Raw genomic sequence first — 24320 nt, forward strand, 5'->3', positions numbered from 1 at the left:
TATGTAGAGCTCTAATTGGTGTCAGATGAACTTAAACATTATTTTGCTTAACGTGCTGAAATTAGATATATATTATAAAATAGTTTGCACACTCTTGTTAAGTTTCATTTCTTTAGTATTGGTATGTAGATTGACCTCCAATTGGTTGGTGACTCCAGATTTGCTGCCATAGTTTTTTTGGAAGTTTGACTGACTCTTCTTCTGTTACTTGCCATATTTCTGGGGTATTCCATCGATTTCTGTAGCTTTCCAATTTGGTTAAGTTGATTTAATTTCATCTTCTAATACTAGAGGTTCTTCTAAGGAAGGAATATCTTCAGAGGCATCCTGGATGTTGTACACTTTTTCAGTCTTTGATCTTCTTAGAACTATCTTTCTATTGATGTCCCTTGGCCACCAGTTTGAGGTTGGAACCTCTTTCTCAGTTCAAGACATTTTTGGATGTCTTTGTCATTTTCACTAAAGTGACCATCTGCCTCTACTGTCTTCCTATATTTGGCTGCCTGCTTGCTTTAGCTGGGCAGCTGGGCATGTTCTTTACAGTTTTCTTCAACAAGTCATCTCCAGCAGGTGACTTTGCTGGGAATATATAACTCTTGGCATGCACTCCAAACCTGACTCACTCATTACTCCCAGGAATCTCTCCTTGCTCCAATGAGGCAGCATAGCAGGATTTGGGATGGACAGGAACTGATTAAAGAAAGTAAAAACGGAAAAAGAAAAACCACATTAATGACAAACATTAACCTCCCATTTCAGGGGTCCAAAGTATGATGAATAAAATCAAGATGGCAACTATAACTGCCAAAGCTTCCATCTTGACTTTAAAAATTTATTCTACACCATGTCTTTATTTCCCCTCCTTATTATTGGTTACCTCTTTCTGCACTTTGCATAAAGTTATTTAAATCAGAACAGAATAGCATGATAAACATGCATGATGTATAATGTCAGCCAGCAGATCAATTAAATTTTATGATGGTCAATGATGAGAAATCCAATAAAATACAAAATTTGATACAAAAGAAACCACAACCAGCATTTTTACTGACTGGTGAAGATGGAAGATTTGTTCGTTTTTTCAGGCTTAAGCGCATGCGCGAAGAAAACCGGTGGTAACACCGGTTGGAACCCACCACTGCAGTGATGGGTTGCCCCTGGTTTGCACCGGTTCTATAGAACTGGTAGTAAAACTGGCGGGAGGCTCTGCCCACCGACCCTGAGGTCATCAAAATGCTTCTGCGCATGCGGCCCCGCTGCAAACCGGTAATAAAGGTAAGTAGAACCTACCCCTGCAATACCGTGTGCAGCAGCAGCCAAAAAAGGTAATACAATCCTGGGTTGTATAAATAGAGGCATAGAATCAAGATCACGTGAAATATTAATGCCACTTTATAAAAGCCTAGTAAGACCACGCCTGGAATCCTGCAACCAATTTTGGTCACCATACTATAAAAAAGATGTGGAGATTTTGGAAAAAGTTCAGAGAAGAGCAACTCAGATGATCAGAGGCCTCTGGAGACTAAAACATACGAAGAACGGCTGCAGGATTTGGGTCAGGCTAGTCTAAAGAAAAAAAGAATTAGGGGTGATATGATAGCAGGATTCCAGTATTTGAGGGGCTGCCACAAAGAAGAGGAGGTCAAATTACTCTCCAAAGTACCTGAAGGGAAGACAGGAAACAATGGATGGAAACTAACCAAAGAGAGAAGCAACCTAGAATTAAGGAAAAACTTCCTAACAAGGTGGACAATTAACCAGTGGAACATTCTGAAGTGGAAAGGAATGGGGGGGGGGAGGCTCTAACAAGTTTGACTAAATAAAGAAATTCCTGCTACTAGGGAAGGATGGAAAGGAGGGTCTCCTGCCCAGGGTCTGACTCCAGCGAGCGACCCACCCATTGAGGCGTCCCAAAGGCGTCCCCACCCCCCCATCAGGCTAGAGAGCGGCCTTTTGCAACCCCTCAGCCAACGTTCAGACCTCCGGACTTCAACTCCCAGAATTCTCCTCGCAAGCAATCCGGCTGGAGAATCCTGGGAGTTGGAGTCTCGGGCGCTGAGGGAGAGGGAAGGAGATCGTACGCCGCGCTCAGCCTCTCCCTCCTCGCTTCCTCCGGGACGGCGCCCCCCCCACACCCACAACCCTACACGCCCCAAAATTTGCGCGCGCAGGGCGGGCGCGCCTCCGGGCGGGGCCGGCCCTTTTTCTACGCCGCGCCGGGGCTGCGCGGCCTCAGCTGTCTTGCGGGCCTCCTGGGTGCATCATGGCCGAGTCCGCGCGGTAAGGCTAGGCTGGGGCGCCCGGGGGCTGCAGCGACCGGACTTGCAGGGCAGGGAGAAGCGGGGCTTCCAAGGCGCCTGGTCGTCCGGAGACCTGCGCTCCGGGCTGGGGATGATGGGTAAAGCCGAGCGCCTGAGGGTCGCTGGGCTGCTGCTTGGTTTGCCCCCTCCCCTCGGACGAGTGGCAGCTTGGCTGGCCGGCAGACTCGGGCATGGGGGTCTCTTCACCCATTTGAAGGCCGGTGCTAGAGGGGTTTTCCTTTCTGGGATGGTCGCAGGTCCCCGCTGGAAGGAGGAGAGCCCCTTCCCAGCCCCAGGTGGACGTACAGGGAGAGGTCCTCGACTTACGGAGCCCAGAACTTCTGTTGCTAAGTGAGAAATTTAAGTGGGTTTCGCCCCGTTTTACGACCTGCCTTGCCACCTGCCCTGGTTGCTAAGTGAATCGCTGCCGTTGTTAAATTAGTCACACGGTTGTTAAGCGAACCTGGCTTCCCCGTGGTCAGAAGGTCGCAAAAGGGGATCACCTGGGACACAGCTGCAACCGTCGTAAATGTGAATTGGTTGTCAGGGCATCCAAATGAAAATCGTGTGAGCACGAGGATACTGCAACGGTTCATAAAGTGTGAAACCTGGCCATAAATCGCTTTTTTTGGTGCCGTTGTAACTTCAAACGGTCACTAGATGAGCTGTTGTAAGTTGAGGACTACCTGTAACCTGGTTGTTGAGTTAATCTGGCTTCCCCGTGGACTTTGCTTGTCAGAAGGTTGCAAAAAGTGATCACGTGGGACACTGCAACCGTCGTAAATGTGAATCAGTTGTCAGGCATCCAAATGAAAATCGTGTGACCACGAGGATGTTGCAACGGTCATAAAGTGTGAAAACTGGCCATAAGTTACTTTTTTCGGTGCTGTTGTAACTTTGAATGGTCACTAAATGAACTGTTGTAAGTCGAGGACAAGCTATACAGGAGTGAAATCTTATTTGTTTGTTTGGGTCTTATTGGCAACTTTCAAACCGGACCTGCCTGTCCTAACTAGTGCAAGCCCAGTCTGTCTTGTGAGATGAGTTTAGGATTCAGTGTGTGGTACAATTCTCACCACTTTGTTATTTAATTGTTAATTTTAATTATTATATTTATTTTTGTATTTTTATTGCATTGTAAACTGCCCTGAGTAATATTGGATAGCAAAATGGGCGTTATATAAATTTAATAAATAAATGCTATATACACTATTTTCTAAGGTAGTGTTTCTTAAACGTTTTGCCCTCAGGACTTCTTAACACTTTAAAACTTTGAGGAGGACCCCAAAAGAACTTGTATTTATATGGGGTATATTTATCAACATTTACCATATTAAAAACTAAAATGGACACATTCATTGAATATTTATGTATTGACTTGTGTAAGGTATTAATGTAGGTATTAACATATTTTTTCTTGAAAAATCCTGTACTTTTAATGAAAAAAATAAGTGGCATTGTTTTAAATTTGTACAAGTATCATTAATAAATAATTTTGATTTTGTAGACCCCCTGCGGGGGACCCTCCCCGTGTCCTCTGAACACACTTAGGAAAACTCTTCTATGGATTCAGAATGGGCCTCTTGTTATATATAATTAAGGTTTTAATTTTCTTACCTTAAATCCACTTAAAGGTTTTAGAGAGCTCCTAACTGTCCGAGCCTTGTTTCTATGAGAAATTTGGGGCGTGTCTTTTATAAAATGTTGGGGAACAAGTTTTGTATGGGAGTGCTTCAGGGTTCAGAGAGAGAAGTATGCAGGGAGATGGGGTTGACATGTAACCTTAACTGTAAATGCTGGGGTGCTTCCTTGCTGTCAGAACATATCGATATTGTTGAATGTGTTTTGAACTGGGGTGATTCTGCAATGGGGAAACCACAGCTGCAGGTCAACATTTTAAAGGCCCTTCAAAACTTCTGGAGCAGTCTCTGAGATTTCCTGCTTTGAAAATTGGAGGAAAGACAGCCATTAATGGGTAGGTACTAGATACCTTTGGCCCCTTGAAAAGGAAAGAAAGCTGGGCCAGAGGTCTGCGGGATGAGAAATGGTTGTTTCTCTACTTGTGAGTGATAGGCTGTGTATGTACACATTCTGTGCACTTTTGATTGCAAGTAAGGGATAAATCTCTGTCATTTAGGCTTATCCTTCAGGGTAGCACACCTGTGCTGTTTTTTTGTGCAACCTGACAGCTGATGTACACATGCACAATTACACTTGGCTACCTGCACAGCGCTTGTTTCTTTGATTCTCTTACTGGTACTGAGGACTTTTGACTTCTCCTCTGATCTGGACCACGGCAAGATCCTGCAGCTCCGCCAGCACAATTCCGATCTTGCTTTATTTTCAATTTATATACTGCCCTTCTCCCTGAGGACTCAGGGCGGTGCACAGCCAGAATTAAAAACATGAAATACAAATATTAAAAACAATTAAAATCTATATAAATTTGGCCCAAAAATTTAAAAAACCACAAACCAATTAAACATTTAAAAAATTTAAAAAATTTCTTCCTAAGCCAGCCCAGCTTGCTGGAAAAAGTGGGTTTTAAGGGCACGGCGGAAGGCACTGAGGTCTTGGATTCTCCTTATCTCGGGGGGCAACTGATTCCAGAGGGTAGGTGCCCCCACAGAGAAGGCCCTCCCCCTGGGGGTCACCAGCCTACATTGTTTGGCTGATGGCACCCCGAGGAGGCCCCCTCTGTGGGAGCGCACGGGTCGCTGGGAGGTCGTCGGTAGCAGCAGGCGGTCTTGAAGATAGCTAGGCCCTATGCCATGGAGCGCTTTAAAGGTGATAACCAACACCTTGAAGCGCACCCGGAAGACCACCGGGAGCCAGTGCAGCTCCCATCACTACCGCCATGCTGCTCCCATCACTACCCGCGCTGCTGCGTTCTGGACCAGCTGGAGCCTCCGGGTGCCCCTCAAGGGGAGCCCCATGTAGAGAGCATGGGATTTGATGTGTCCAGGAACAGAGGTCTCCTTGTGCCTCTTTCTCTCCACTTGAGAACATGAGTCCTGTAACACACTCTTCCAGGAAACGGTGGGATCTCCGGTGTGGTGGTGGCCTTTTGGGTTTCACTCCCAGGTGGAAGAGCCCCATCTCTGCAACTTGCTTCTGCAGCTCTAGGCAGAAGGTCTTGGGAAAGAGGGAGATTTGGGGAGGACAGGCGACCAGGCAGCCCCGGAGTTAAGCCTGAATCCCATTAAGTTCAAGTATTAAGAGTTTAAAGAAAAGAAGGATCCAATTCAGGCCAATTCTGAACTGCCACACAATATTGTTTTTCAGCCAGGAACTTCTGCCTTCTTGATGGTTTTATCTCTTTAGGTAAAGGTAATCCGTGGCTTACAATGGCTCATTTAGTGACCATTTGAAATTGCAATGGCACTGAAAAAGTGACTTATGACCATTTTCACACTTACCCCTGTGGTCACATGATCAAAATTCAAACACTTGGCAACTAAAATCCTAAGGTTGCAGCATCCTGGGCTCACGTGATTTTCTTTGGCAATCTTTTGACAAGCAAAGTCAATGGGGAAGCCAGATTCACTTAACAGCCATGTTACTAACTTAACAACTGCAGTGATTCACTTAAAATGGAGGCAAGAAAGGTTGTAAAATGGGGCAAAATTCATGACGACCCTTTGAGACCTCTACCCCCACCTCCTTTGGATGGACTTACTACAACCACAAGACTTCCCATCGTCATGAGAGGGCGATGATGTTCCGATGTATTGACATTTGTAACATACTGGTCTTCCTTTAACATCTATTTCCTCCCTTATTTTAAATTACCTGTCTTAACCATCTCTAACGCTCATAGAAGAAAATGATCCTTCATCTTCTTCAACTCGCTCCTATCTTTGATGTATTCAACTGCGGAGTTCCTTGCACTGCGAGATTCCCCCCTCTCACATGTCTGGCCCTCTCAGTTATCAAGGGCTGCCCTTGAGGACGGGTTTTGGAACCCCAAGAGGTGGTTTGCAAAAAACCGACGGCTCTGGGGGTTTTTAGATAAATCTTTAAGTTCTATTTTAAGGGGTTCTGGGAGGGATTGTGGGAATGGATCTGGGGGGATCCATAAATCCACTGAACGGGGTAATGGGTCTGTTGATCACGGTGGGGAGGATGGGGACAGAAATCTGACAAGGATGCAGGGGGATGAAGCAATGGGCATTAGTATAGTAAGTGGGAGGGGCAGATATGACGGCTGCAGGGGGCCATATTATGTTTCGGGAGTGCGCATTCGTTGTTTACGAGCGATTGCCCACTCCGACCCTCAAAGCACTGCTTGTTTCCCGGGTTGTTCAGAGTCTCAGACCCTGGGTCTACGGTTGATGTTATGTAATGCCAAGTCAGTGGTAAATAAAGCCCCCCTCATTCATGATCTTATTTCAGAGGGGGGTGCTGACCTGGCAGGGATTACGGAGACCTGGTTAGGCCAGGAGGGAGGAGTTCCCCTTGTGGAAATGTGCCCGCCAGGTTTCCGTGCATTCCATCAGCCAAGGACTCAGGGAAGGGGTGGGGGAGTGGCAGCAATCATTAGAGAAAGTCTTTGCCCGAGGGAGGCCACTGTTCCTCAGATAGCTGGATGTGAGTCCCTCCTTGTGAAGTGGGGTCAGGGGATTCAGATGGGCCTACTGATTGCGTACCTGGCTCCCTGCCACGTAACAGCGGTCCTGCCTGAGCTGCTCGATATTATAGCCGGGGTGGCGGTGGAAACCCCCAGACTTATTGTTATGGGGGATTTTAACCTGCCATCCGCTGGTGAGATGTCGGAGACGGCTCGGGAGTTCATGGCTTCCAGGACGGCCATGGACCTGACCCAGGTAGTTCAAGGCCCCACCCTCTTGGGGAATCACACTCTGGACTTGATTTTTGTCTCTGATCAGTGGCTGAATGATCTAAGAATAGGGGATATAGACATCAAGCCCTTGTCATGGTCTGATCGTTCTCTCCTTCACATGGACTTTCAAGTCACTTCCACCCACCGCAGGGAGACGGAACCAACCAAATGGTTCCGTCCCAGGCGCCTGATGGACCCCAAAAGGTTCCTGATGGAGCTTGGGCCATTTCCTGAGACTCTGGCTCACGACTCGACTGAGGACCTGGTGGTCGCCTGGGACAGGGCGGCTACTGCGGCCTTGGATTGCGTCGTGCCTTTGCGGCCTCTGATCCGATGCCGATCTCGTCTAGCTCCTTGGTTTTCCGAGGAGCTGAGAGATGAAGCGTCGGAAAAGACGCCTGGAGAGCGATTGGAGGACAAGCCGATCTGAATCTGACCAAACACAGGTGAGATCTTATATTAAGACTACCTAGTGGCGATAAGAGCAGCGAAGTCTAGCTACTTCTCCGCTCTTATTGCATCTGCAGAGAACCGCCCAGCCGCGCTGTTTAGGGTGACCCGCTCCCTATTTCAGGTGGGGGTACGGGAAGATCCCTTAAAGGGTCGAGCTGAGGATTTTGTACAATTCCTGCATGATAAAGTCGCTCAGATTCGGGAAGGCCTGGACTCCGATTGGGTAGATCCAGGGGAGGAGACAGGGGCAGGTCTTGAGAGCGTTATCTGGGAAGAGTTTGACTCTGTGACTCCTGAGGATGTGGACAGGATTCTGGGCAAGCTTAACGCTGCCACATGTTTATTGGAACCGTGTCCCTCCTGGTTGGTACTGGCCTCCCGGGAGGTTACACGAGGCTGGCTCCAGGGGATTATAAATGCTTCTCCGAGTGAGGGTGTCTTTCCCGCTGCCTTGAAAGAGGCGGTTGTAAAGCCCCTCCTCAAGAAGCCTTCCCTGGACCCGGTTATATTATCAAATTATCGTCCAGTCTCCAATCTTCGCTTTGTTGCGAAGGTTGTTGAGAGTATGGTGGCGCGACAACTACCCCGATACCTGGATGAAGTTGTCTATCTGGATCCGTTCCAGTCGGGCTTCAGGTCACGATACAGCACGGAAACGGCATTGGTCGCGTTGGTGGATGATCTCTGGAGGACTCGGGACAGAGGTTGCTCCTCTATCCTGGTCCTATTAGATCTCTCAGCGGCTTTTGATACCATCGACCATGGTATCTTACTGCACCGGCTGGAGGGGTTAGGAATAGGGGGCACCGTGCTTCGGTGGTTCTCCTCCTTCCTCTCTGACCGTTCGCAGTTTGTGTTGGCAGGGGGGCAGAGGTCGACCTCGAGGCACCTTATTTGTGGAGTGCCGCAAGGGTCAGTCCTCTCACCCCTTCTGTTCAACATTTATGTAAAACCGCTAGGCGAGATCATCCGTGGTTTCGGGGTGAGTGTTCATCAGTATGCTGATGACACACAGCTATACATCTCCACTCCAGACCACCCCAATGATACCCTTGCTGTGATGTCCCGTTGCCTGGAGGCCGTGCGGATCTGGATGGGGAGAAACAAGCTCAGACTCAACCCCTCCGAGTGGCTGTGGCTTCCGGCGTCCTGGTATAGTCAGCTGGTACTATCACTGACAATAGGGGATGAGATCTTGCTCCCCACAGAGAGGGCCCACAACTTGGGTGTCCTTCTGGATTCACAGCTATCTTTAGAAGATCATTTGACGGTCGTGGCCAGGGGTGCCTTTTATCAGGTTCGCCTGATCCGCCAGTTGCGTTCCTTTCTGGATCGGGATGCCTTGCGCACGGTCACTCATGCCCTAGTTACCTCCCGTATGGACTACTGTAATGCTCTCTACATGGGGCTCCCCTTGAAAAGCACCCGGAGGCTCCAACTGGTCCAGAACGTAGCCACGCGGGTGATTATGGGCGCAGCTCGTTACGCCCATGTAACACCTCTCCTACGCGAGCTGCACTGGCTCCCGGTGGTCTTCCGGGTGCGATTCAAGGTGTTATTTATCACCTTTAAAGCGCTCCATGGCTTAGGACCTGGGTACCTACGAGACCGTCTTTTGCCACCAATAGCCTCCCACCGACCAGTTCGTTCTCACAGGGAGGGACTACTCAGGGTACCGTCAGTCAAATTATGTCGACTGGCGACTCCCAGGGGGAGGGCCTTCTCTGTGGGGGCTCCAACCCTTTGGAATGAACTGCCCCCAGAGATACGGAATATCCCTGATCTCCGTGCTTTCCGCCGTGCCCTCAAGACCCTGATGTTCCAACAGGCGGGGCTAAACATACGAACATGTGAATGATTTTTTAAATGTGATCTAATTCTGGGTTTTATTTAATTGACCAAACTAAGTAATAATTTTAATTAGCAATTTTATGATGTTTGTGTGTCTATATTTTTCTTGACTGTACACCGCCTTGAGTCCTATGGGAGAAAGGCGGTATAGAAATATAATAAATAAATAAATAAATAAATAAATAAATAAATAAATAAATAAATAAATAAATAAAATTTAACAACTGTCCTGCTTAGCAACAGAAATTTTGGGCTCAATTGTGGTTGTAAGTCGAGGACTATCTGTACTTTTCAAGATTTAAGAAACAAATGGTTTTTTGGATGCCAAGTAGGCAGGGTATTTTTTTTTTAAATTGTCCTCTGTAAAAGATGTTCCTTCTCTTTGAACTGAATTCTTCAACTTTCCATGAAAAGCCCAGGATGGTCCTTATAAACAGGGTTGATAAAGGTTAGCAGCACTGACCTCAACACTCCTTAAAGGTTTCCAGGTGGTCTGTTACATGTAGTGGCAGAAATGCATATTATATTCACATCTAGGATTTACGAAGTCTGAGCGAACACAGAAAATATTCTATGACATTGCTTTGAAGTAAATCGGTATAATTTTACGTAATCTTATTAAAGCAATCTCTGTTAATCAGAGTCCAATCTATGAGAAAACTCATCTGTTTGCTTATGTTATGTTTGCCTAACCATGTTTGCTTAAACTGCAATGGTTTAGGATTGCACATTGTTACAAACCCTGATTTACAAAAGACAGAATTTGTAAGAGCCAGTGTAAGGACAGTGATGGTGGTGTTGGGATCCCCGGTTAGGATTGGGCTGGCTGGGATCTAGACTCTCATCCACCACGGAAGCTTTCATGATGACTTGTCACCCAACAGGCAGTGTGGTCAAGTGGAGAAGATGCTAGATTAAGAGTGGGGAGACTCAGGTCCTAGTTCCTCTCAGCTTGGTGGGACCTAAACATTAGAAAGCCATTACAAAACCTTTTCTGTCTTTGGGAATAAAAATGGCTTCCGGGAGATGAATTGCTTCTCCTCAGAGGCTTTAATTCTGAAGAAGCTGGAGGAGTATTTTGTGGATCTAGGTGTAGGAATCCCTTTGGCCCCACCAAATTTGGGGAAGAAGTGAGGAGTAGCTCATGTTCTTGCCTTCTGCCACCCAGGAAGTGCTTCAGCTTCTTTCATTTCTGATTCTTGTTGTGAGGTAAAAGTCTGTAGAGATTCTCAGTCTTCCAGGTCACGGTTATCCTAAAGGTGCTTTTTCAGGAGGCAACTGGGCTTCCTTCTTTTTTCTTTTGAAGACGTTTCGCTTCTCATCCAAGAAGCTTCTTCCGCTCTGACAGGATAGTTCCATTCCTTCCAGTCCCCACTGTCCTGTCAGAGCGGAAGAAGCTTCTTGGATGAGAAGCGAAATGTCTTCAAAAGAAAATACAAGAAAGTCCAGTTGCCTCCTGAAAAAGCACCTTTAGTTAGGACTTGCTGTGAGGCAATTGTACAAAGACCATCTTCACACATTTTGTGAAGCTGTGGTTGGATTACCCATTGACCCAATGGTAGAAGCCATAACTGTGATTTATAACCAGAATGAGCAGGTTTACGCAATCAGCTTTCCTTAAGATGCCATCCTGTGGAGAAGTGGTGTGGTTGCAAACCTCTAAATTACCTGAGCAGCAGGAACAAGAATTTGCTGAAATTTATTTGGAGAGAGAAAGCATGTTGAGTGAGATCTCTGATATGACCCTGTCCTACCAACTGTCCAGCACTTACACTTATAGGTCTTCTCCAGGGTGTACCACCCCATGCCCTCTTTTACCCAGGAAAGGCATCCCTCAGAGACATTTTCCTAGACTTAAACTGGGATGTTCATTCCTTTATGTAAGTTGGGCACTGGCGGCATGTGAAGCCATGACTGTGGTTTCTTTAATAAGCCATGGGGCTGAAGTTCCATAACTTGCTAAACAGTGATTTTCCAAACCACCAGTATGAATAAGGTAACACTGCATGCTAAGTTGAAGCCCTATTGAGTACACTGTGTGAATCTGCAGGTATAGAATACAGTAAGCCAGGATTCATCCTAGTTCATTAACTTAGTTGCATAATTCATGCAACATTGCTGGATTTGTTTAAAACCCAGCCTTTGCCTTGGCACGTTTTGCAAACTCAGCGGGATTTTTTTTTTTTTATTAAAAAAAACAACACATTGCCTGATACAGTATTTAAAATGTGCGTTTTGGACTTCAGAAACTGAAGCTTCCTCATTGCTGCTATAAAACAAAGGTTATCTACAGGATTGCATTCCAAGAAAGTTATATAATAATTAATACATCAGGGAGTATTCATGCTCAGATTAATGGGGTTTAGTCTTAATTTTCTCTGTTTTTCTAACAGCTCAGCATAGGAACAACACAAAAACCTTAAGAATGCAACTGTTGTTTCTTCCAGAAGGCAGTTTTTGACATAGTGTGCTTTAGACCACGGATCTCCAACCTGGGCAACTTTAAGACTTGTGGACTTCAACTCCCAGAATTCCTCAGCTCATCTGGCTGAGGAATTCTGGGAGTTGAAGTCCACAAGTCTTAAAGTTGCCCAGGTTGGAGACCCCTGCTTTAGTTGATAAAATGTGCCTTAGGAAACCTGTAATAGATGAAAATGTAGACATGGGATATAGTGTATTTAACTCTGAAGCCGATTAATACTGAAATCTGGGAAGCAGGCTAAAGTTTGGACATTTTTCTGTTTTCCTTCTTTGTCTTCCCTCTGACTTCAGTGTGGGGCATGTGATACAAAGAAAGACATACTTGATCTCTTGAGTATCAATATTTCGTTATTTTAGCGTGTGTTATTGTAAGATGTTATTGCCAGGAACATTTGTGGGGGATACACATTCGGTAAAATAAATACATACCAATTGACCAATATTTCTTGGTAATACTATTCCATCAAATTTAGAAATACCCGTATCTGCTTTTGTGGGGTCTGCTTTTGTGGGGTTTTTTTTTTTTTTTTTGCTTTAATTTATATGCCTCCCTTCTCCGGAGATTCAGGGCGGCTTACAATGCGTTAAGCAATAGCCTTCATACTTTTGTATATTTATACAAAGTCAGCTTATTGCCCCCACAATCTGGGTCCTCATTTTACCTACCTTTGAAAGGATGAAAGGCTGTGTCAACCTTGAGCCTGGTGAGATTTGAACTTGCAGTAATTGCAAGCAGCAGATGTTAATAACAGTGCTTTAGTCCACTGTACTACAGGATTGTGAACAGGCGGTAAAAACATTGAATGGGAGGCAGACCCTTATAATGGGGGACCCCTCTTGACCTTGAGGGACCCTGCTAATTTTTATTCATCACCTGTCACTTTTCATCTAAAGTGTTAGATGAAAACTAACTGGAAATACAGGTAGTCCTCAACTTACAACAGTTTGCTTAGTGACTGTTCGAAGTTATGACGACACTGAAAAAAGTTATGACCATTTTTCATACTTATGACCATTTCAGCATCCTCGTGGTCATATGATTTACATTTGCTTGTTTGACAACAGATTCACATTTACGATGGTAGAAGTGTTCACGACCTTCTGATAAGCAAAGTCAATGGGGATGCCAGATTCAGTTAACGACCATGTTGTTCATTTAACTACTGCAGTGATTCACTTAACAAATGTGGCAAGAAAAGTTGTAAAATGAGGCAAAACTCATTTAACAAAGTTTTCACTTAACGTAAGTTTTGGGCTCAGACGTGGTCACAAGTTGAGGACTACCTGTAGATCAGTTGGTTTCTTTTTTGAATTAAATAAAAGCCATAATTCAGAGTAACAGAGTTGGAAGGGACCTTAGAGGTCTTCTAGTCCAACCCACTGCTTAGGCAGGAAACCCTATACCCGTGATGGCGAACCTATGGCTACGCGTGCTAGAGTTGGCACACAGATCCCTCTCTCTGGACATGCGCGCCATCACCAACTGCTCTTCTGGTTTCCGGCGCACACATGCACGCTGGCAAAAACGGCCTGAAAAATGGCCAAAAAACAGACCATTTTCAGGCTATTTTCAGGCCTTTTTCCGGGCCATTTTCAGGCTGTTTTTCGGGCTGTTTTCAGGCTTTTGGGGCCAGTTTTCAGCCATTTTTGGGCCGGTTTGGGGGCCGTTTTCATGCCTTTTTCTGGGCCATTTTCAGACCATTTTTGGGCTGTTTCCAGGCTGTTTTTGGGCCGGTTTTCAGCTGGTTTGGGGGCCATTTTCAGGCCATTTTTCACACTGAAAAACAGTTTGAAAATGGGCCAAAAAATGGCTTGAAAAATGGCCTGAAAAATAGTCCAAAAAAAGGCATGCACGTGCCAGCCAGCTAATCTTCAGGTTTCTGGTGCTCCGGCAGGCACACATGTACGCACATGCATGCATGTTCTAGTTTGGGCACTGGGTGCCGAAAAGGTTCGCCATCACTGCCCTACACTGTTTCAGACAAATAATTATCCAGTCTCTTCTTAAAAACTTCCACTGTTGGAGCACCCACAACTTCTGGAGGCCAGTTGTTCCACTGCTTTATTGTTCTCACTGTCAGGAAATTTCTCCTTAGTTCTAGGTTGAATCTCTCTCTAGACCAGGGGTGAAATGCTCCCGGTTCGGACCGGATCGCCTGATCCGGTAGCGATGGTGGTGGGTGGTTTGAAGAACTGGTAGCAAAAATCCCTGCCTCCCCCATGCCCTGCTGAGCCACACAATCATCAGAAGCTTTTTTTTTTTTAAAGCATTTTTTCTACAACCTCTTCAGCTAAAAAAATGCTTTTAAAAGTAAAAAAAAAAAGCCTCTGACGATCGCGCGGCTCAGCTTGGATCGTCAGAGGCTTCTAAAAGCATTTGTTCCTGCAGCCTCTTCGGACGAAGAGGTTATAGAAAAAATAAAGGCCTTTAAAAGCCTCTGGTGATCCCAGCTGAGTTGCTTATCAGGGGCTTCTAAAAGCATTTTTTCCTTCAACCTCTTAAGGTTGTAGAAAAAATGCTTTTAAAAGTAAAAAAAAAAAGTTGGCCACGCCCACCCAGTCACATTACCCCCCCCCCCCAAAGCCATGCCCACAGAACCAGTAGTAACAAATTTTAGATTTGACCCCTGCTCTAGACCCCTTGAGAGTGGCATGTGATATGAGTTCAGATCCACTTTTAAAACTGAACTTTAGAATTGAGCATTTGTGGGGGGAGGGGAATGGCCTGGGGAAATCTATCCGTCTTGGTCCTTCTGGACTTCTGAAAGACCTTTGATAGGACTGGGTTGAACCTTGTTTGGGGCTTGTGACTCGTTCAGGGCTTGGGAGAATTGATCTTTGTAGTTGAATGGGCTCAGAAAACTGCAAACTCTCCTGGGAATCATTTTCCTTCGGGGCCCTGCTTGACTTCTGCACCAGGTGATCTGCAGGATTGTGTGATCCATCAGCAACAGTGAGACTGGAATCCTCCTTTACAAGCACTGCTAAATCCTTGTTGAAGGTGGTGTTTCTCTGCCCCTGTTTTGTCCGCGAATGTTGTCAAGCACACCAATGTTCATTTTGTTTCCTCTTTACAGGTCAATATTTTGGCTGGGGAATGAAACCCTGAGAGTCTCAGCAGCACTTTTTGGCTTGAATAGAATCCGCTTGTGTGATCGGCTGACAGCCAACAAGGCCGTTCCCAAAAATGCCATTGTTGTCTTGCAAGGCGGAGAGCAGACCAACCGCTACTGTACCGATACAGGCGTTGTTTTTCGCCAGGTGAGCTTTTGTGGCAAACATACCTTTTGTTTCTATTTTTGCAGCTCTTCTCTCTGGATTTCATAATGGCATTGGTTGAAATTCTGGATAGATCTCTCTGTCTGTCTCTCTGTCTCACTCTCTCTGTCTCTCTGTGTGTGTGTCTCTCTCTGTTTCTCTCTGTCTCCCTGTCTCTGTGTCTCTCTCTGTGTCTGTGTTTGTCTCTGTCTCTCTGTCTCTCTTTGTCTCTCACTTTGTCTATCACTTTTGTATTCTTAGTGACTTTCCAATCCTTGTTTATGCTCGGAAGCACTTATTTTGAGCACCTGTCCTAAAAGCACATGTCCTGAAGGATGTGCATAAAGTGCATCAAACCAATTTTTCTTGCCATTAATAATTTAGTTTTGTAGCACTGACAGCTCATAAAATCAGTCCATGTATATTAGCTGAATTGTTGTGTGAGTGGCTTTGCCTTCTGTATACAGCAGCTTAAACCAAATCTTCTACAGGTGGTCCTCGAGTTACGATCACAATTCAGCTCCATGTTTATGTTGCTAAGTGAAACATTTGTTAAGTGAGTTTGTCCCATTTTACGACTTTTCTTGCCATAGTTGTTAAGTGAATAGTTGCATTTGTTAAATTAGTAACATGGTTGTTAAGTGAATCTGGATTCCCCACTGACTTTGCTGGTCAGAGGGTCGCAAAAGGGGATCATGTGAACTTGGGACACAGCAATGGTCATCAGTAGCCTTGTGTATTATTTTAAGGAGTGTAATTTTAGAAAATTTTCACATTGGTTTGATAATTATTTTGGAATGATTCCGAAGCATACAAATTATACTTTGACTTTTCAAGCCCCAAAAATTGGATTTTGCCAAATTCTTTAGTAAATTCTGCCAATATCAAACAAGGTTTTTGCAGTTTAAAACCTCAGTGTAACAGCATACTGATGATCACACTAAATAACTGACCCTCTTTTTGCTAGGGTCATAGATGTTCATTATTATTGATGTAGTTCATCTTCATTTATTCAGCATGAAACTGTCATTCTTTGTTGCATTTGGTAAATATCTGCCCTTGATAAGAATCTTTCTGCCTTCACCAAAGTATATTTGAATATGTTAGCTTTGTCTGTTTGCAAATTAATAACATGTTTAGCTTTGTGCCCTTAACATGGAAGTTTGGAAACTTCTCAAGAGGATTGGCAGTGAGAGTAGTGGTATATTCATGATGCTTAAGGAAATATTTTTAACTTTATTTATTAGCATTTATTTATTTCAGTTTATATAGCTACCATCTTGCCACTTTAGATGACTAAGTTTAAACAGAACCACAATATAAAAACTTAAAACATATAGTACAAATCTGGCTGTATCGAACATGGAAAAAGTGACATTTTTTTCCAAGTTGTATGACTTGTGTTCAAATATAATTGAAAATGTTCAAAGGCAAACCTTGAGTAATTTTGATTTTGATTATGTCAGGCTCTGACCTCCCTATTCCCAAACAGTTGTGGCCTATCGGCCGCCGGCCCCTCCAGCAGCCAAATCAGAGGAGGAGGAGGAGGCGTGGGAGTCAGGTCAGCATCAAGGCAACCTGAGAGCTCCAAGGGGGAAGAGGGAATGGAGTCAGCAGAGAGAGAGAGAGAGAGAGAGGCGGAGCCTGGGCCATCCGTCAGCCCTCAGATGGAGAGTCAACAGCCCCCAGGTCTGGAGGTGGCAGATGAGGAAGAGGAAGAACAGCTGGGTCCAGTACCTGACATGAGGATGTGCAGAAGGCAGAGGAGAGGAGAGCAGTGGAAATCTATGGGCCAATCCTTGGGACGGAAGTGCAACCGCTGCTAGCGAAGCCCCACCCTAGCTCTGGGGATAAAAGGCAGGGGGCAGAGCAGTGGTGAAATCTAAAATTTGTTACTACCGGTTTTGTGGGCGTGGCTTGGTGGTGGGTTAATGTGACTGGGTGGGTGTGGCCATTTTTTTTTTTTTACTTTTAAAACCATTTTTTCTACAACCTCCTTGGCAAAGAGGTTGTAAAAAAATGCTTTCAAAAGGCTCTGACGATCCCAGCTGAGTTGCCTGATTGTCAGAGGCTTTTTTTCTTTTAAATGCCTCTGACGATCAGGCAACTCAGCTGGGATCGTCAAAGGCTTTTAAAAGAAAAAAAGCCTCTGACAATCAGGCAACTCAGCTTGGGTTTTTTTCTTTTAAATGCCTCTGACGATCCAAGCTGAGTTGCCTGATCAGCAGAGGCTTTTTTTCTTTTAAAAGCCTTTGACGATCCCAGCTGAGTCGCGCAATCATCAGAGGCTTTTTTTTTTTTTTTACTTTTAAAAGCATTTTTTCGGCTGAAGAAGTTGTAGAAAAAATGCTTTTAAAAGTAAAAAAAAAAAAAAAGCCTCTGATGATCGTGCAACTCAGCTGGGCATGTGGGGTGGGGGGGGGGGCAGGGATTTTTGCTACCAGTTCTCCAAACCACCCGCCTCCATCGCTACCGGATCGGGCGATCCGGTCCAAACTTGGAGCATTTCACCCCTGGGGCAGGGATGAATAGATATGGCAGACAACTATTCATTTCCCTGCTGGACAGACTTGTTAGCCTGCGTCGAGAGAGGAACTTTTTGCCGGAGCTGCTGGCGCTCCTAATAAAGGAGGGTTAAATGTTTGGGGAGCTGGGTCAGAACACCAATGTTCTGTCACTGCAGCACTTTGTCAGGCTTCATGTGGGCTCATAGTGAACAGCCCTTTCTCTTGGATTTCCTTCATCTTCCCCCAGTAGCAGAGAAGGACCACGGCTGTTTGGCCAAAACAAGAGGACAGAGTCTTTGGAGGCCCGTCAGTATGGAGAGAGTTGCAGTTTACCAGTCAGCATTCAGAACTTGAGGACAGAGGAGCATGGTTCCTGCTCTTCCATGGTCCCCTCAGTGTGCTGCTGAGTTGCCTGAGTGTGCGAGAGGAATGCCCTGGCTCAGAGCCTCTATCCTTTCCACATTTCTAATTCATTTTAGCTAAGTTTGTAGCAGTTGTAACACTTGTAATAAGGTCCACTAAAGATGAAACAGGTGAGTTTCCAGACCACACAAAGCTCGTTTTGCCTTTAACCGTGGTTAGTTTTTTAGCTTAGTGCTTTATGTGAAAGAAGCCAGGGGAGCTAGTTTTTATAGTGGAGGATATTGCACAAAGCCTAAAAATGAGCTAATGTAGAAACCAAGAGAAGCATGTTTTATGAACCCATTGACTGAACTATAGCAGTTTGTCTTGAGATCAGTCAGCAGTGTACATCTGCTAATACAGGGCTTCTGTAAAAATTGGCCATTGAGCTCACAAATTTGCTAGCTTGGAGATCATTGTTCTGAATGTGCATACAGATGTTGTGTGATGGGGATATTAGCAACTGCTCAAACCATCCACATGGGCATTTTCTAGCTAAATTTGCAAGGTTGGAGGAGGTGAGGCCCAGTGCAGCTCCCAGGATAAGAGAGGTGCTATACTGACTCTTATCCTGCCAAGATAAATGGACAGGATGTACAGGTACAGTAGACTGTAAAACGATCACTGTGTGGGGAATGTTAGGTGAATATTAAGGGCCAAAGGCTCTTTGATGCAGCTTTTGCCCTGATAAGTTTTATAGATTGATTTATATGGATTTCTCCCGTGACTGCAGTAGTAACTCAGGTGTGGCATAATAGTTGGGCAATGGCTTTGTATGCCAGATTCAGCTCCTGGTATCTCCTGACGGAGAAAAAGAAAGAGCCGTGGCTGAGGTGTGCTCATGGACTTCCCTCTCCTTTGTATCTTTGCTCTTTGTCCTTTTCATCTGATCTGCTGAGGCTTTTATCAGCCCAAGGTCTCCGGCTCTCCTGGAATTTCACTTTCTTGTCCTTGCATGGCATCAACTAATAGCATTCAGAGTTCAGTATTGCAGGACCTCTGAGCCTTCCCTTCTTGTTTTTAGCCCTGGGAAGGAACTGCTGCTCTCCCTCCTTCTTTTCCCTTGGAAAAATCTACAACCTGGACTCCTCCTGCTCTCCCAGGGGACTACCCCCTTTCCCTCTTTTCCCCCTTAAGAACAGACCACCTGGGCCAAACCAAAGGATCTCTCTGGGAAGGAGTGTTTTTGCTTGTCCTTCCAGCCATTTCGCTACCTTTTCCTCTTGTAGAGCATGAGGACATGGCCCAGGGTACAGAGGAGTCTGACCAAGAGATGAGTTAAGCGGTACAATCAACTTGGTTTGTTTTAGGGATGTAAGGCAGGACTTTGTTAGCTGAACTAGGGTTCCATGCAGTTTATGGGTTGGGTCTGCGAATATAAAGATGTCATTTTGAAGCCACATGGAGAAACTCGTTTTATTTTTAGGGGGAAAAGAGAAATTTGGAGAGAAACTGAAATACAATACATGGAGTAGTCTGTACTGCTCCAATCAGATGATGCTGAGCAGTTTACAGCTTTGATCAAAGTATAAACACAACATTAGAAGCCAAAACCAAAATGCTCCCAGGTGCCTATCAACTTGGTGGGGTGATTCAACCTTCCACCCTGTCTCCAAAGGCTTCCAAAAGAACCAGGTCTTCAGGACTCTGTCTACTTAATTGAAAGGAACAGTTCTTATACCTTGAGGCTAGTTCATCATGGAGAAGATGTGACATGAAGGTCCCTCAAGATGACATTCCTTTTTGTGACAAGACCTTTAACATAACAGTTTTCACTCGGACCAGAAGCTCTTTAAAAGGCCTAGACTGTGAGCCACATTATGCTTTCTAAGTGACATCTTCCACCTAGAAGCACACCTGGAAGCTAACTAGAAGCCAGTCAAGTTCCTACTGTTGAGGTTTCACATGGACAACCCTTGAGATACCCATAACTCCCAGGGCTGAACTACCGGCAGCTTTTGAATGGTCTTCAAGGACAGCCCAACATAGAACACATTGCAGCAGTCTAGACATGAGGAGATAAGAGCACGGATTGCTGTCAACAAAGCCTCCCATTTCAGGAATGGTTGCAGTTGACAAAAACACTTTTGGCCATAGTCTTTAACTCAATTTTGTGAGTCTCAGATTGTGAGTCAGTTCTAGGAAGTCTCAGTATGGAGGATTTAGCAATAATTTAGCAATAATTCCTTGAAGTCTACTATCATTTTTGCCATCAAGTTACTTTGACTTATTCAGCGTAATTCCTGCTGATGCTGCCTGGATTTAGGCTTTCTAGTTTGGAAAACGTTTAATCATCCAGCAATGGAACTTGAGGTGGGGAGAGAAGGTGGACATGGACTGGACAGGCTTATTGTAGGTAAATGATTCTCTAAAAAGAATTGATTCACCAATGAATCAATTCATTGAGGTTGTGTGAATCACTGTAGGGTGATATTAGCTTGATAATTCACAGAGAAAGAATTACTTCTTAGATATTCGCACACGGACACATATTTATAGATTCTTGGGGGGGAGGGGATTTTTTGGGTCAGCAACTGCCTACAGTTTCCTTGGCAAGGTTTTCAGAAGTGTGCTTGGTGTCAGCATTAAATGAAATATGTTTTTAGTTGCATTGATAACGTAGAAGACAGGCTGAGTGAAGAGAATAGTTTGCTTCAGTGTGGGGTAATTACACTGGGCGCTATGATTAACTTTCTTGGACAACTTTTTTGGACATTATAATCATATCAAGATACTTTTTACTATCCAGTAACGCTTATATTGAAATTGCTTGTTCAAAGCCATGCTATGATGATGATGATGTAGGCATTTCATTTCTATTCATTTCTTTAGAATTAATGAATCATTGTGCCAGCATGTCAGAAAATGGTCATTTGGATCAGTGACATGTTTCTTTCCTTCTGTTTTTCTAGGAATCCTATTTTCATTGGACTTTTGGGGTAACAGAGGCTGACTGCTATGGAGCCATTGAGGTTGACAGTGGAAACACCATCCTCTTCATCCCGAGGCTTCCAGAGAGCTATGCCGTTTGGATGGGAAAGTAAGATGCTTTTTTCTCCAAAACTGAAGCTTTTCGAACATGTTTCTGTAATGGGCTGAACAGTTTAAAAAACAAATGTTCTATAATCTTGGGGAATCACCAGTATTTCCTTCTTTGGAACAATATTATTTATTTTGTTTTTTTAAAATCCATGTTTGCTAGCAAGAATCTCAGGTACCTTCTTGTTTTGCTTCTGCTGGTTTCATACACGAGGGATGGTGAATTGGGCATCCATAGGGCATAGGTTTAATGTTCTCTGGTCTCTTGGAGGAAATTACCTGAGAAGATGGATATCGATCACTTCTCTAAAAAAAATCTGAGTGTTTCAGGAATTCATCTGGAATGGAATAATGTAATTTGGCAAAACCAGTCTACTGGAATTAGAGCTTCCACAACACAATATATTGAAAGCTTGCACATTTTTTAAAAACAAATTAGAACTGGGAAATATAATAAATGGAAATGCGCAGAAGTAATGTTTTAGGTCAGTAAGAAAGTGTTAGTAAGAAAAAAAAATAATGGAGGGGAAAGGAGAGAAAAGGTTATGGAGGAAAAGCAAGCAGGTCTTTAGACGTGCTGGAAATTGGTGACAGAATTAAGCAGGTTCCCAGGAATGTGGGGGCAGGTTGCCCACTGGTGGATTTCAGAGCTGAGGCATCTCTCTCTCTTTTTCTTCTTGTGAAAGAGAGAGAAGGGAATCCAATCCTTATCAAACATGGGAATGATGCCAAATAGGAAGGCCTGGCTAATGTCTTCAGTGGAGGAATGAAATTAAGACCGTCTTTGTTGGATTAGAACCCAAGCTTAAATTAACAAGGAGAAAGCCATCCAGCTTTTGAAAATGTTCCTCTGGTGTCTTGTGGTTGGCTGCAAAGCCTTCAGCTGCTCAGTGCTTTCTTTGGGGCCCTGAACACTCTTGTGGCAACCTCAGCCATGGTTGTCTTTTGTGCCTCTCACCTCACCTCTATGTCATTTGCAGACACGTTTCCAAAGAGAGCAGAACAATTCTGTGCCTTGAACCCAAGGTGGAAAGGAGTTGGTTACCTGGGGTCCCACCATCACTTCTGTGTTGATGTGCCAGAATGGTGGGGAGCTGTACTTTCCTTAATGAAAAAGGATGGAAATTTGATTGTGGGGAGAAATATGCAAATGAGAATGTGCTTTTTGAGCATGCTGGCACTCTTCCTTAGTGCATAGCTAAAGAGACTTGATGGTGCAGTGGTTAGAATGCAGTATTGCAGGCTAACTCTGCCGGCTGCCAGCAGTTTGATACTGACCAGCTCGAGGTTGACTCAGCCATCCTCCCAAGGTTGGTAAAATGAAGACCCAGATTGTTGGGGGCAAGATGCTGACAATTTGTAAACCACCTAGAGAAGGCTGTAAAGCACTGTGAAGCGGTATATAAGTCTAAATTCTATTGCTATTGCATAACCGATGCTGGACCCAACACAGGCTAGTGCCAGGTCTTCAGCTGTGCTGCTCAGTTGACCAGAGAATGCGTGTTCTGTGGTCAGGTCAAAGAAGGAGAAGTCACAGAAGCATTGAAATACAAGATACCATCCTAAAATTCTTTCACAACTCATTGTTCTTGCTGCAACTTTTATAACCTATAAATATTTTTGTGTCAGGCATCTATTTTGTTCCCTCCGTCAACTGGATGGAAGGCAACTTTTTTTTTTTATTGCAAAAGTTTTACAATTACATTTTCTCCCCATTTCCCCCCCCGACCCGCCCTAACCTCCCCAACCACCCTAACCTCCCAAATCCCCCCAGCCCTCCCCAACCCCCCCAACCCACCCCTCCCCCCGGACTTCCACAGAATATAATCCAATCAAAATCCCCTTTTTATAAAACTTGAACCCCTCCATCCCCAATATAATTTTTCATCTTCACAAAATTCAAATATTTCTATCTCTATATAATACTTTCAGTTAAAAGCTATTTGATACTTCCTAGTTTGATATTTGTTCTGCACATAATCTATCCACTTTTTCCACTCCCATTCATAAGTCTCTTGTGAGCGATCTTTTAGATATGCTGAAATCTTCGCCATCTCTGCAAAGCTGGCCATCTTCAAAGTCCATTCCTCGATAAAACTTCAAAACTTCATTTTTCCAGTATTGACCTATCAGTAATCTCGCTGCTGTTATCATATACAATATCAACTTTGTTTCACCCAATGTAAAACCCTTAACTATACCCAGTAAAAACAATTGTGGAGAAAATTGAATTTTTTTCTTCAAAACATTCTGCATGACCCACCAAATTTTTATCCAAAAAGCCTTAACTTTCTTACAAGTCCACCAAACATGATAATATGTAGCATCTAAGCAGTCACATCTCCAACATTTTGGTTGAACATTAGGGTACATACACGACAATTTCTTAGGATCTAAATGCCATCTATAAAACATTTTATAAAAATTTTCCCTCAAATTCTGCGACTGTGTAAATTTAACATTCTGAACCCAAATTTTTTCCCATGTTTCCAACATCACTGGCTCTGCAAAATTTTGTGCCCACTTAATCATACAATCTTTAACCAATTCAGTTTCTGAATCCCTTTCTAACAAAACATTATAAAGCCTTTTAATATGCATTGGACCTTTCTCTTTTATATGTCTAACCAATTCTTCCTCATGCAACATTATACCAATTTTTTGGTCCTCTTTCCATCTCAATTGAAGTTGATTATACTGTAACCAAGTTAGATTAATCCCTTCATCCAACAGTGTTTCTAATGTCTTCAGTTGCCATCTGCCCGCATCTGTAAAAAGAACTTCTTTATATAACCCCCCCCCCCCGAGTGACATTATATTTGTATTCCACATGATATGACCAAGATCCAGCCATAGCGGTATTTTGTAATCCCATTTGGATCGGTGCTTCTTCCAAACTCTCATCAAAGAATCTCTAAGTATATGGCTTTTGAATACTTTATCCACTTTGTTTTCATAAAATAAGTAAGCATGCCAACCACATTCAAGATCAAAACTTTCTATATTCAATATTCCAGTCTTTTTCCTTCCAAACCAATCGCTTGCTTGAGTCAAAGCTGCTGCTTCATAATATAACTGTAGGTTTGGAAGTTTAAGACCTCCCCTTTTTGGAACATCTTGCATAATTTTCAATTTCACTCTCGGTTTTTTCTCGTTCCAGACAAACTTATTCAGTCCACTTTGCCA

General features: G+C 44.2%; 1 protein-coding gene across 1 annotated transcript in view; it reads left to right on the plus strand.

Moving 5' to 3' along the window:
• Positions 1 to 2068: 2068 nt before the first annotated feature.
• The window catches only part of PEPD (peptidase D), a 192202-nt gene continuing 169950 nt past the window's right edge, over positions 2069 to 24320 (plus strand). The window contains exons 1-3 of the mRNA XM_070952901.1: positions 2069 to 2280; positions 15006 to 15189; positions 21008 to 21135. Of these exons, the coding sequence (XP_070809002.1) occupies positions 2264 to 2280; positions 15006 to 15189; positions 21008 to 21135 (329 nt within the window). The 5' untranslated portion in view covers positions 2069 to 2263. The remainder of the gene's footprint in view (positions 2281 to 15005; positions 15190 to 21007; positions 21136 to 24320) is intronic.

Source organism: Pituophis catenifer, unplaced genomic scaffold, assembly GCF_029215685.1.
Source record: "Pituophis catenifer annectens isolate HBS135680 unplaced genomic scaffold, rPitCat1.0.hap2 SCAF_13, whole genome shotgun sequence".
NCBI lineage: Eukaryota > Metazoa > Chordata > Lepidosauria > Squamata > Colubridae > Pituophis > Pituophis catenifer.